General features: G+C 37.4%; 4 protein-coding genes across 5 annotated transcripts in view; 2 read left to right on the forward strand and 2 right to left on the reverse strand.

Annotated features, from left to right (window-relative positions):
• Positions 1 to 9,003, reverse strand: part of LOC121502785 (uncharacterized) — a 45,930-nt gene extending 36,927 nt beyond the window's left edge. Inside the window, exons 1-2 of one of the 2 annotated variants that reach the window (XM_070283274.1) lie at positions 7,603 to 9,003; positions 7,298 to 7,522 (exon numbers count right to left, since the gene is read on the reverse strand). In XM_070283274.1, coding sequence (XP_070139375.1) covers positions 7,514 to 7,522; positions 7,603 to 8,673 — 1,080 coding nt within the window. In that variant the 5' untranslated portion in view covers positions 8,674 to 9,003 and the 3' untranslated portion in view covers positions 7,298 to 7,513. Of the gene's footprint in view, positions 1 to 7,297; positions 7,523 to 7,602 lie in introns of those variants that run through there. The other variant, XM_070283276.1, reaches the window with a different exon arrangement.
• LOC138929644 (myb-like protein Z) lies at positions 1,025 to 3,208 on the forward strand. The gene is made up of 2 exons (XM_070289051.1): positions 1,025 to 1,587; positions 1,648 to 3,208. The coding sequence occupies exon 2, from the start codon at positions 2,074 to 2,076 to the stop codon at positions 3,082 to 3,084; it is 1,011 nt and encodes a 336-aa protein (XP_070145152.1). The 5' UTR covers positions 1,025 to 1,587; positions 1,648 to 2,073; the 3' UTR covers positions 3,085 to 3,208.
• Positions 9,004 to 9,953: 950 nt separating the features above from the next.
• On the forward strand, positions 9,954 to 10,325 carry LOC108085749 (histone H2B). The gene has a single exon (XM_017182489.3). The coding sequence runs from the start codon at positions 9,954 to 9,956 to the stop codon at positions 10,323 to 10,325; it is 372 nt and encodes a 123-aa protein (XP_017037978.1).
• A 551-nt stretch (positions 10,326 to 10,876) lies between these two features.
• LOC121502798 (histone H1-like) lies at positions 10,877 to 11,248 on the reverse strand. Its single transcript, XM_041776531.1, has one exon. It carries the CDS (start codon positions 11,246 to 11,248, stop codon positions 10,877 to 10,879), a length of 372 nt encoding a protein of 123 aa, XP_041632465.1.
• Between the last annotated feature and the right edge of the window lie 2,631 nt (positions 11,249 to 13,879).

Below are 13,879 nucleotides of genomic sequence, written 5' to 3' on the forward strand. Positions count from 1 at the left end.
AAGACGAGCCGCAAATGAAAACTTGAATCGCGCTGCATTCGCATACAATCCTGAAACATCCTACAAGGATCTTACCTGCGTTGTTATTGGTTCGTTGTCTAGGATTGCAATGCACTGAAGTTTCGGTTGGAAACCCCCGGCTTATGCTGTGCAGGTGGCAAAATTAAATTGCCCGTTTTGGCTCATCCACCAGGGCCATTGTATTCGCTACTATATAGAAATTCAGCCCAATCAAACAGTTTCCTAAAGCTTGCACAAAAATATAACGGATGCTTTCCAATTACGTCATTTGGAGTCGAGGTTTTTCTTCAATCAGGCTACAATCCAAGTTATAAGGTAATGGCGTCTCTTTATTATCAAAATTAACAACTCACATTTTTTCGAAATTGCATTCCAACATTCAGATTCAAGGGCAAATTCACCACCGAGCGGGCGCTTTGTTATCACCACAAAACAAAGATCTTAAATTCCTTCAGATCTATTTCATTGGTGATTCGGCAGTTGAACTAAATCACCGCTGTGCAATTTTTACTGAAACTTAAAGTGAAATTATCGAACAATTGCAAAATCTTCTCTATGAGCATAATGAATTGGTCAGATTGTTCAAAACTGCATTGGATATAATGCATTATGACGAACACAAAATCATTATCAGCGCTGACAAAAGACCCACTGGTAGCCATGCAAGACAATTTAACGCTCCCAATATCAATGAACACGCAGTGATGATTGTTGGCGAGAATGTGGAATAACGCGATATTGTTTTTAACCGTCGGGATAATGGCCAAGTGCAGTGAGTTTATGAGACTTATCGGTCACATGATGCTCTTCAATATCCGTTAATGTTCTGTCGTGGAGAAGATGGGTATCACTTCAACATAAAGATGGTCTATCCAACGACAGGTTTGTTTACAAGTCAGCACTTCTTTTTGATTCTACAACTAAGTTTGAATTCAAATTCTAGGAGAAGAAACGAATAAGAAGGAATTTTTTGAATTTTTATGCGTATCGATTGATGATTTGACTAGATGTTGACAATCATCTGTTAAGATACCGCCGTTTGTTTCAACAGTACTGTGTCGACATGTACGTCAATGTAAAAACGGAACGTCTCAATTTCATTCGTTTTAATCAGTCGAAGTTCGGTCAGACGAGTACATTCACTTGCGTGACGCTATCGCTACTGAAGGACACGCGGCCAACATCGGTTGTTTGACCAATCTCCCAGCTACTTATGTTGGAAGTCCGCGCCATATGCAAGGGCAAATTTAAAGGAGAGGTAGTTCTTATCCCACGAATTCCTATTATTCCAACAGATCTTCCATTCCAATTCAAGACGATTCAGTTCCCAGTTCGATTGGCATTTGCGATGACCATCAATAAATCGCAAGGCCAATCGTTGGAAGTCTGCGTGATAAATCTAGAATATCCATATTTTTCACATGGCCAGCTATACGTAGCCTGTTCGCGTGTGGGAAAGGCGTCATCATTATTTATTTTTACACCGGATAACAAAACAAAAAATATTGTTTATCAGATCGCTCTCCACAGATTTCAAGTCAAAAAAATTTGCCAAGCCAACGACAGGTTTGTTTAAAAGTCATCACTTCTTTTTGATTCTCAACTAATTTTGAATTCAAATTTTAGCCTAAAAATTTTAGGAGAAGATAGGAATAAGGTCAGCTCTATGAATTTTTATGCGTATCGATTGATGATGTTTCAACAGTACTGTTTCGACATGTAAGTCAAAGTAGAAACGGAACGTCTCAATTTAATTTGTTTTAATCAGTCGAAGTTGGGGCGAGATAAAGTTCGCCGGGTCCGCTAGTAAAGTATAAAAAGAACACCCAAGCCCGACTGCTATGAAAAGTGAGTTAATCGCAAAGTGAAGTGAAGTGAAAAAATAATGCCGCCTAAAACCAGTGGAAAGGCAGCCAAGAAGGCTTAACGGACAAGGAGTAGCAAAAAGTGAGCAAAACCTCTCAGAGGATCCTTAATTCAGATAGTGACTGAGAAAACAAAAGCGAAGTGAGTGAGACGGAAGACGTCGAAGTTAAAGCCGCCGAAAGGCAAATGGCTGCTTATGCAGCCGCAAAACACCAAACAACAGCAAAAGTGAACAGCAATAAACAAATGGAAAACGAACAAGAAAAAACAATAATAACAGAAACAACAAAAGCAAATAACCAACAACCAAACAAACAAGCAATAAGAAGTAACCAGCAACAACAACAAATAAACTATGATTTAATCGAAGTTATAACAACCCAAACACAACCACGACAACAACAACTGCAACAAAAAACACAAATTCAACAACCAAAATCACAACAACTAACCTACAACACAATCAAAGTGCTAAAACAAAAAAAAAAAACAACAAATGCCTTAGGCAATTCCAGCACTAAAACAGTGCTAGGGAAGCGCCACAACAAATGTAACACAATGACTGATGCAAAAAAAGCATCTCAAAAATCAAAACCAAACAACGAAGACTCAGAGTCTGAACCCACAGTCCATATAATGGAGGTGGATATTGAAACAAACAAGCGCCCTTATGAGACGACGTCGGAAGACAGTGATGAAAATTACGACTTCAGTGACAGTGAAATGGACACTGAAAATGAGAGTGTCCCAAATGAAGAGTTCGAACTATTAAAAGAAGAACTTGAAAAAATGAAAAGTGAAATGCAACAACTACAGAACCAAAACCAACAACTACAGAACCAAAACCAACAACTACTCAAAGCAAATGAAAGCAAAGTTAACAACAATAACAACAACACCAAGAACAACAATAAAAACAAAAATGCCAAAAACAACAAAAGCAACAACAATAACATAAAAAACAGCACCAACAATACAACAAATTATTATCTGCCAATAGCAGACCAAGAAGAACCCTCAACCTCAAAGCAATCGAAGCCACAGCCAAAGAAGACAACATCAACATCAGCTACAACACCTAAAACAACACCAACAACGAACACAGCACCAGCCGAAGAAGAGAACCTGCAGAACCTGCCGGTAATTGTTATCTACAACTTAGATGCTAAGAAAATTAAAAACCTCATACCATTTTAGCACACCCTAAATATAATAAATAAAAATATTATCCATATTAAAACATATAAGCTAGAAAATCTAAATGCAGCAAAAAATATATTAACAAGCAACAAAGCACTGTACTTCACATACACGCCAAAACAACTAAAACCACACATTATAATTAAGAAAATACCCCCAGAAATATTTGACAAAAATGAGATTAAACAAGCTTTAAATGACATAGTACCTGAACTAGAAATACTAACAGTAGAGCCCTACAAAGAAAAATTTTGGCTAGTTACTATTAAAAAAACAAAACATAAAAAACATATATAAAATAAAATATATACTTAATTGCAAGGTAGAAGTAGAAGGGTATAAACCCCATCCCAATCACATAAAACAATGCAAACGCTGCCAACGTTTCTCGCACGTAGCTAGCAACTGCAACATGCCGTATAGGTGTGTCAAATGCCTTGAGCCACACAGCCCAGGGCAATGCAAGGTCAAAAAACCAGAAAATAATGAAACACAAGCTTTAAAACCTAAGTGTGTAAACTGTAAAGGAGAGCACACAGCAAACGCAAAAATATGTCCCTTCAGGAAAAGCCTAGTCGAAAAATTAGCCGAAAAGAGAAAAAATAATGAAACAAAAACAAACAACCAAATCGTCAAAACAACCCAAATAAATAGTATAACCCCAAACAGATCTTTCTCCTCTCTGTTCCCAACCAATAATAGCACTAACATAAACAACAACAACAATAATCAACAAAATAAAAACACACCTAAAACAACCATAAATACAATAAATTATAAACGTCGATCCTCAGTTGATTGCTTTTATTTCCACGATTTTATTAATAATATTTTAATATTTCGCCAATGTGCGTTCTCGAACAATTGTAGAGTGACCGTATCCTCTTTCTCTTATAATCCTAATCTTCTTATATATTAACATTGTGTTAATTGGAGCAACGGAACTGAAACATAAATGCTAATGGTAGAAATACTAAATGCTAACAAATGCTAAATACTAAATGCTAACATCCGGCCATCCTGACTATTAGATCGTCCTCGATCGTGAATTTCTTTATGTAGAATACTGAAATGTTTAGAAATTTGGCTACTTAATGTTATTGTTTAACTAAATAAATAGTAAAATTTGTACATTAATCACAAGATAATTAAAATAAAAGAAAAAATTATAAATATATATGATAGCAATATTAATCAATAAATATGTTAATTTACTATTAAGGAGTTATTTTCGCACTGATTACGCCAATCTGCCCCTTTCTTAACCGACATGCCTATTCCTTCATACGGAATTTGACTAATTTGACAGTTTTCTATGTCGGTTAACACGTATCTATCGTTTGGTAAAATGTTCTTATTTCGGTACAAATTTCTTATTTGTGCCGATTGTGGTGTCAATGTTTCTCATTACAACAAAATCTCCTTCTGTAAATTCTACGTGATCTTTATGATTTTTCTGATAATATTTCTTACTTCTTCTCTGACATTGTTCTATTTTATCTAAAGAGTTCTTACGGACATTTTCTAAATCAGACTGTGCTATATCGATTCTATCATCTAAATATTCTGTTAATGCATCAACATTACAACCTCTCTGTTGAACTCCGAATAATAATACTGAAGGCAATTCTTTCGTAGTTGAATGCACGGAATTATTAATGGCATATTCGGCCTTTATAAGGAGCTTACTCCAGTCTTCATGTTTAATTGGTTCTGTTATCTTAGCTAACATCGCTTTTACTGTTCTATTAACTCGTTCTACCTGACCGTTCGCTTGAGGTGATGCAGTGGCTACTTTCACATGTTCAATATTGTTTTCTAATAAAAATTTCGCAAACTCCAATGACGTGAAACATGTACCCCTATCACTTATAATTCTACGTGGTCGACTGTAATACTGAAAATATTTTGAAAAGCAAATATTAACTTCTTTTGTACTCGTTGTGTTTACAGGAAACAATTTAACAAATTTAGTGAATCCGTCAATAATACCTAATAAATGTTTCTTCTTTGAAATAACCGAGGGTAGTGGTCCAAAATGGTCCACATGTAATGTATCAAACGGAATTGGTCGTTTAGGTATATTATGCAATGTTCTATTATTAGCATGTGTGGGTACTGTAAACATAATACATTTTAAACAATTTCCAATAAATGATTCTATCTTAGCCTTCATATCCGGAAACCAATAATGTCTCATTATTTCATTTACACATTTGTCTGTACCTAAATGACATAAATTTTCGTGAACTCTCCTGATTACATGTGTTTCCATTTCAGCTGGCACATATAACAATTCGATATCATTATCACCTAATCTATAAACAATTCCATCACTCAATGCAAACTTCTTCACATATCCCTGTTCTAACTTTTCTTTTAACTTTACAATAAGACTATCTCTATTTTGCGTTATCTGAAGCTGAAGGTTTATGTCATCACTATCAATCACTGAAACTATTTTAACTTGGTTGTCACACTCTTGTATTGTTACTACTGGTTCATACTCAAAATCTTGATTAAGGGCTGAAGGGTATCTACTCAATGTATCAACATGGGTCATATATTTCCCACTACGATGCTTAAGAGTATAATTATAATTCGCTAATTCTAAGGCCCATCTGGCAATATTCGAATTAAGGCGTCCCTTTCCTAAACATAAAACTACTGCATTACAATCTGTTACTATGTTAAATGGTATTCCTTCTAGATATATTCTGAATTTTCGTAATGAATAGACAACAGCTAATGTTTCTAATTTAAAACTTTCATATCTTGCTTCAAGTTTTGCTGCTCTTTGTGAAAAATACGCAATTGGATGAAATTTATTATCGTCTTGTTTCTGTAATAAAATTCCACCAAACCCTTCACTACTTGCGTCACAATGTAATTCTGTTTATCTATTTGGATTATACAGAGCTAAAATCGGAAAAGAGATTAATTTCTCACGAAGATACTCAAAGATTTTTATGCAATTTTCGTTAAGTTCGTACTTAAAGCCTGCTTTGGTTAGGTCTTGCAATGGTTTTGTTATTTTTTAATATGCCGGAATAAATCGCCTAAAATAAGAAAATAATCCTAAATACTTTTGCATACCATGGCGATCTTTTGGTATCGGAAGATGTTTAATCGTCGATGTATGTTCATGATTCGGACTTATTCCTTTCCCACTGAGAGTGTATCCTAAAAATTCAATGCTTTGGTAAGCGAACTGACATTTGCTCAACTTAATTTCTAGTCTATATTCTGCCAGAATTCTCAATACTCTTCCTACAGTTATAAAATGATCACTAAGTGTCTTCGAACCTATTGCAATATCATCTATATAAACTACTACATTTCCTTCACGTATCAATGGCTGCAGAATAAAATTAATAAATCTCATAAATACTGCAGGTGTATTCATGAGTCCGAAAGGCTTTCTTGTATATTCATATTGACCGGAGGGTGTCACAAAAGCTGTGTACTGCACTGAATTTTCTGCTACTTTCATTTGGTGGTATCCACTTTTTAAATCTAAAAGTGTGAAATATTGGTTCCCTTCTAATCTCTCTAAACAATCATCTATCAGGGGTAATGGGTATCCATCACGAATAGTTATCTTATTAAGTTGTCTATAATCCACACACATCCATTTTTCTCCCGATTTTTTCTTAACAAGTACAATAGCAGAACTATAAGGCGAATTATTTTCTCTTATAAATCCTTTCTTCAATAATAATCAATAATCAATTTTACTATCTACTTCCTTCTTTTCCTCATATGAAAGTCTTCTTGGAACAGTACGTACAGGTTCTTCCGATTTAAGTCTAAGCCTCATTTCAGAATTATGTTGGATCGCTGGAATGTTGGCTAAATCCAAATAATTTAATCTTATTATTTTATTGAGTTCACTACGGTCCTTAACTTCGGGTCTATGTCAAAATTTTCATCATCCCTTAATATGTCAATACTATATATAAATGGTATGCTATCATCACTGTCTCTTCCGATAGCCTTATATAATTCTACTGTATCATTTTCAATGTCAAAACTATTCTCTGATTCATTGTCACTATTCAATTCATTCAATAAAATCTTCAATCTATGCAATGGGTCACTATTAATATTCACTGGGTCACTATCAATATTCAATGGGTCACTATCAACATTCAGTGCAATAATTTCTTCTCTTCTTTTAATTTCATCCTTAAAAATCAACTTTATTCCAAATTTTTCCAAAAACTTACGCCCTAAGAGTACATTAGTTGCGACATAATTGTCGGGTACAACAAATAAATCAATTTCTTCTTCAATGTTTTGAAAATAAAGTTTAACAAAAATTTTTCCAAATGTTTCTATTTGAGCTCCATTTACACCACAATATTTTGTTGGGGTCAACACGTCATTAAACTTTTTGTAGGGTACAGCTATGCGCTGGATTAAATTAATGACGCTACCGGTATCGAACATGGCAGAAAGGAATGTTTTTTTATTATTATGTTGTCTACGATCAGTGCAAAAATATACTCCTACCTGATTGAAAATAGGTATAAACATCTCGTTCTGCTGCTCATCTCGCCCGCTCTGATTGTTGGTAGCTCCCACGACTCTCGGAGTAGTTGCTGGCTTCTGTTGGCAGTCCTTTAACATGTGCTGAAGGGATCCACAACGGAAACAGGATCCTTTCTCGCGCTTCGGCGCAGTACAAGACGAAGCGTAGTGTCCATGTGCCGAACAATTAAAGCAGCGTATCAGGTTTCTGCTCCCTCCAGCGATAGTGCCTCCTGTGCGATAGGACATATTTTGGGAATTTTTTCGTAGAATCGCATATTTTCGTGCCATTTCCTTTAGTTGTTCGATTGTGGTTGCCGAGTACAACAGTGCGATATTGGCTGAACGATCGCGAAAACCATCGATGATGAATTGTATGGTTAGTTTTTCATCAATATTAGCACGCAGCGCAATTTCCTCCATTTTGAGAATGTAACCTATGACGGTGTTCTTGTCAGGGTTAAAAATGGTTTCCTTCAACAACAATACTATATCGGCTGTTGAATTGCCGCGGCCAAATGTTTTCACAAAATTTTCCTTAAATTCGTCATACGTATTCGATCGGTCGACACGCAGAAACAAGTCGGCATCTTTCCCTGGTTTCATCAGCATACGAACACAACGTAGTTGAAAAGTTGCGTCATCATTTACACTTCTGCAAGCTCTTTCAAAATCCAAGATCCACTGAAGTGCTTTTTCATTTTCAGTAGCAGAGAACGGAACCATGAGCTGCTTTACCATTTGGACGTCATCCGTCACCTTATCGTCATTTTGCATCAATCTGGCGAGTATTTTCTTCTTCTCAGCTACTCTTATTGCGGCGTCAAGGGCTTCTTCTTCTTCTTCCAATGTGTGCTCGACATGTGCGCTCGCGGTCCCCTGGCTCATGAGTTCCATTTTGGTGTCTTCTTCCTCCGATATGGTTTCAGGAACCTCATGAACATCTTGGCAACCGGCATCTGAAGCAAGCTTACGCAGTTGTCTGAGTGTTGCGCTTGTTGGGAACTCGATTTCGTTGGCCTTTAGCCATTCCACAATCTTTGACTTATCCATTTCCAGTTGGCGTGGTGCTCCCAATTCAATTATGAGAAAAAAAACTTTGTATATTTCTCGGATAGCCCAAAATACTAGTGTAGGCGCTTGTGTAAGACGGTTGTTATCCCACTTCTGAAGTTATAAACGTCGATTCTCAGTTGATTGCTTTTATTTCCACGATTTTATTAATAATATTTTAATTTTTTTGTTTTTTTTTGTTGGGATTTCTTCGCATAAAGCGAAAAAATGGTCTCAAGCTAAGACTTGAAGTGACCAGACACTGCAATGTTAAACCAGAAAAGCGCGAGGCAACAACTGGTGTGATGTTTCCTGACCCGCAACAAAGTTGCGAATGAATATAATATTTTAATATTTCGCCAATGTGCGTTCTCGAACAATCGTAGAGTGACCGTATCCTCTTTCTCTTATAATCCTAATCTTCTTATATATTAACATTGTGTTAATTGGAACAACGGAACTGAAACATAAATGCTAATGGTAGAAATACTAAATGCTAACAAATGCTAAATACTAAATGCTAACAAAATGATGATACAAAGGAGGCCTTTGGAAAAGACCTAATCACGTGTATAGAAATAATGAGAAATACCTTATTGAACTATCCGAAAACAAACAATAGTGCTGACAAGAAACTAATAATACTAGAATTTATATATAACCTAGCACAAAAATAAAGCATGAAATGCATTTTTAAAACAAAAGCGAAGTGAGTGAGACGGAAGACGTTGAAGTTAAAGCCGCCGAAAGACAAATGGCTGCTTATGCAGCCGCAAACCACCAAACAACAGCAAAAGTGAACAGCAATATCGTAGAACAAACTTATCAACCAATTCTAGAGACGGCCTATTATTCTAATAAATATATAAAACTAAAATCAAAATCACATATGTAAATGTCCCCATGTAAATACCCCCCCCCCCACTAGATAATAAGAAAAAACTACAGCAACAAAATCAAAAAAGAACGACAGGGTTTTTCAAAGAATTTTTCCCAGTCACATACGCAACACAAATAATGACCATAAGTCTAAAACAAACAGTACAAACACGCAAGCAAAATATAATATAAACAAAACATAAAAAGACTAGCACCTTGAAATACAAATAGCGCGAGGCAAAATAGAAATCCAAGATCTCTGTAAACTAGTCCACCAAGTATTACGTATAAAATAAGTATGCAAACTGTATATCATTTAAACTGAATAAAGGACAACTTAAAACCGAACCGACTGCTATGAAAAGTGAGTTAATCGCAAAGTGAAGTGAAGTGAAAAAATAATGCCGCCTAAAACCAGTGGAAAGGCAGCCAAGAAGGCTGGCAAGGCCCAGAAGAACATCACTAAGAACGACAAGAAGAAGAAGCGGAAGAGGAAGCAGAGCTATGCTATCTACATCTACAAGGTCCTGAAGCAGGTCCATCCCGACACTGGCATTTCGTCGAAGGCGATGAGCATCATGAACAGCTTTGTGAATGACATCTTCGAGCGCATTGCTGCCGAGGCTTCTCGTCTGGCGCACTACAACAAGCGCTCGACCATCACCAGTCGGGAAATCCAAACTGCTGTTCGTCTGCTCCTGCCCGGAGAGTTGGCAAAGCACGCCGTCAGTGAGGGAACCAAGGCTGTCACCAAGTACACCAGCTCCAAGTAAATTTCCCCGCGGATGTGGAGAAGCATTAAAAAGGCCCTTTTCAGGGCCACAAAAAGTTTTACCAAAGAATCTGAATTTTCAAAAGCCTAATTTTTCTTTAAATATATAAAGCTTCCATTTTAAAACCAAAAGCTGTCCTGTAAAATATAAAATCTATTTCGAATTGAAATTTTCCTGGAATTGTACAATTTAAATGTGGCCCCTTTAAAAAATTTGGAAAAAAAAGAAATTCTACCAAAAAATCGACTTAGATCGATATGCTGACTAAAAATTAATATGGTTTATAGGGTCGGACATGACTCTTGACTGATACGCTATTTTCCTCCGAAAATCAATTTATTAGTATTATTATTTATTATCAAATAAATAAATACTTCTGGGTTTTAAAGGAAGCGGGTCCATTTCAACGGGAACACTATTTGTAATTTTAAAAAATTGATAATTTAGCTCTCTTTTAAAAAAGTTTTGTAGCCCTGAAAAGGGCTTGTTTAAATCAATTTCAAATTTCATATTTCGAAATCTAAAATTGCGATAATTAAGATTATCTTAATTTACTTCTTCGACGCCGTGGTCTTGGCTTTCGGCTTCTTAGCGGTAGCCGGAGCAGTTGCTTTCTTCACTGCCTTCTTAGGCTTGGCGGACGCTGCTGCCTTGGCCTTCGGTGCCTTGGCTGCCTTTGGCTTCGCGGCGGCCGGCTTAGCCTTTGCTGCTGCTGGCCTTGCCTTTACGACTCCAGTTTTCTTGGCATTCTTGGCCTTTGCCTTCTCAGTTTTCTTCTTCTCGGCAGTCTTCTTGGTGGCAACGGCCTTCTTGGCCTTGGTAGCTCCTGAACCAGATGCCTTTTTGGCGGCCACCTTCTTCTCAACTGGCGCTGGTGGGGCAGCCACTGGGGACGCGGATGTTGCCACTGCAGAGTCGGACATTTTTGCTTCACTAATTATTTTCGAAAGCTAACGAAAAACACTTTTGTTTGTATAGAAATGGCGCGAGCGGTCTAGACCCGACGTTCCTCGTTGATATGAGAATCGAGGAGGAGAGCAGTATAACTATGTGTTTGGCAGCGCTCATTTACGTTGCCTATGTTTGAGCGATGTGCAGTTTTATTTTCTTCTTTTCTCAATGTTATATTTTTAAATGGTAAAATGTTTTAATTATTTTAAGCATTTAAATATTTCATAAAACATGTTCAGTTATTTTAATGTGAAATTATTTTTTGGATCATTTTGTAAAAGTGTCTGAAGTTCAAGATTTGCATTTTTGACCAAAGCATTTCGTGAAAAATCATCTGTTAAAATATTAAAATTTATGAATATTATGAATATTTTTTAGAAAGAGTGAAATTTGAACCTTTTACTTGCGGGAACACTCAAAATATTTTCGTTTTAAACAAATTATGGTATTTTTTGACCACTTTCAAATTGGCCCTTTCATACATAAATTGTCGGCTTTCTTGGTGTCGAGGGAGGCTGTAAATGAAACGAGCGTTTGACGTTGTTGAGTTGATATTTCAAACTAAATTTTATTCGTTCAAATCCTATCTTAAATAGCTAACATGAGAATGTACATTATTGATTTTAGTTCTAGACCCACGCATCGGACAGTTCCCGATCGTGGGAAATACTCTAAGTGCGATAAGGGAGCTCACAGTCACCCGATAGCACATATGGTATTTTAAACAAACCCAGACCGCTCGCAGGAGGTCATATTTCGGGTTGCTTGTATTTACGTAGGCCCAAGTGGCGGCTGTACTTATAGATAGACAAATGCAGTACATAGCTGCAAAGATTTAGTACCTAACATATACATCTTATCTATGTATATACTTGTTCGTGTGTTCTTTCTGAACACTTGATACTTTCGGGCATGGTTTTGGCTACCTAAAATATATTAATATTTTAAAATATATTAGTTTTTGTCAATTTTGTAAAATAAATAGGACACATGTTTTAGTTAATAAAAGTTTAAACTGAATTTATGCATTTGTTTCTTGGAAATGGCTTATTATGTTCCCCATACAACGTTCATATTCGAGTTTTCTTGAGCACAGTACCCAAAGAGACGGTAAATTAAATCCTTTAAGCATTTAATTTGATGGATTTTTAGTTTATAAGTGTAATATTAATATCTTAAGAAAAAAAGACAAAACAAATTGATTTGTTTTTTATTACTTAAATAAAATGTTCAAATCAAGCAGTTTGAATACATTTATTTCGAACTTAATAGGTTAGGTTAGGTTAGGTTATACCGGACGGCCCTCGAGGGGCCACACATAGGCCAATATGGCCCATAGCAATCCGGGGAAACTCCTGGATGGACCTAGAGACTATTTATGCGGGTTTCGAGATCCTTGAATATCAAGGTGTTTTTCGCAAAGGCAAGGAGTTCGCCTGGCTTTCTCCTGGAGGCATCTTCTAGCGATGCCAGAACTGGAGAGCCTAGGTATCTCATTCTTGCCTTCGTTAGGGCCAGACATTTGCAAATGAGAAGCTCCAAGGTTTCGATTGCCTCGGATTCATCACATTTCCGGCATTTGGCGTTGTCGGTAATACCCAGCTTGACTGCATGTGCAGCAGACAGGCAGTGACCTGTAAGAATACCCACTAACATTCTGCAGTCCTTCCGCGGAAGATGCAGCACGTAGTGGGTGAGTTTCTCGTTGTGTTCTTTGCACATGATTTTTGATATTCTGCAGGTTGCGGAATTACTCCTCCACCTGCTTTTTGCGCTTGCGTCAGCCCGTCTCTCTAGCTCGCTGTGGAGCGTTCTTAGGGAGATAGGGACGTTTTCTGCTCTTTCACTCGCCAGTCAAACGCCTTCCTTTGCAAGTTCGTCATCGGTTCCGTTACCGTCTATGCCTTGGTGGCTGGGAACCCAGTAGATCCTCACTGACTTAGTCGTGCTTAGGCTATCTAGTGACTCCCTGCTTGCCAGTACATTTTTGGAACTGACCGCTGATGATTGCATGGATCTTATCGCCGCTCGACTGTCTACGAACAAATTGACCGCCTCATGTGGACGGTTTATGCTCTGCGCAGGCTCTGCTGCTTTCCTGATGGCGAATACTTCCGCCTGGAATATACTGCAGTAGCTTGGTAGCTTATGCGACAGCCTCATTTCAGGGTCTGCACAGTATATGCCCGCTCCAACTCCTGCTTCCATCTTGGAGCCGTCGGTGTATATATTGAGGTATTGAGCATGGTCCTGGCCTGACTTCCAGTCATTTGGTCCCATGAATACTGTTGTGTTTACATCCGGGCACGTTCTGGGTATCATGTAGTCAGATGTACTGGATATATACCGATCAATTGAACTGTGCCCGAAACCTTGTAGCGACCAGTTTCCTGATGCAACCAGACGTTGTGCCGCCTTTCCTGCTGTCAGTTGCGCTTGGATATCTACCGATTATGATTTCGAGTGCTTTGGTGGGGGTTGACCTCAGCGCCCCTGATATGCAGAGCAGTGCCTGCCGCTGGGTTCTCTCCATAAGCTTATTATACGTTTTCTTCTCCGTGGCTGGCCACCACACTAAGACTCCATACAGCAGAGTCGGACGC

Source organism: Drosophila kikkawai, chromosome 2L, assembly GCF_030179895.1.
Source record: "Drosophila kikkawai strain 14028-0561.14 chromosome 2L, DkikHiC1v2, whole genome shotgun sequence".
NCBI lineage: Eukaryota > Metazoa > Arthropoda > Insecta > Diptera > Drosophilidae > Drosophila > Drosophila kikkawai.

Excerpts from the sequence above, each read along its gene's own strand:
- LOC121502798 (XM_041776531.1), bottom strand. The coding sequence starts at position 11,248 with ATGTCCGACTCTGCAGTGGCAACATCCGCGTCCCCAGTGGCTGCCCCA.
- LOC138929644 (XM_070289051.1), top strand. The coding sequence starts at position 2,074 with ATGGCTGCTTATGCAGCCGCAAAACACCAAACAACAGCAAAAGTGAAC.
- LOC108085749 (XM_017182489.3), top strand. The coding sequence starts at position 9,954 with ATGCCGCCTAAAACCAGTGGAAAGGCAGCCAAGAAGGCTGGCAAGGCC.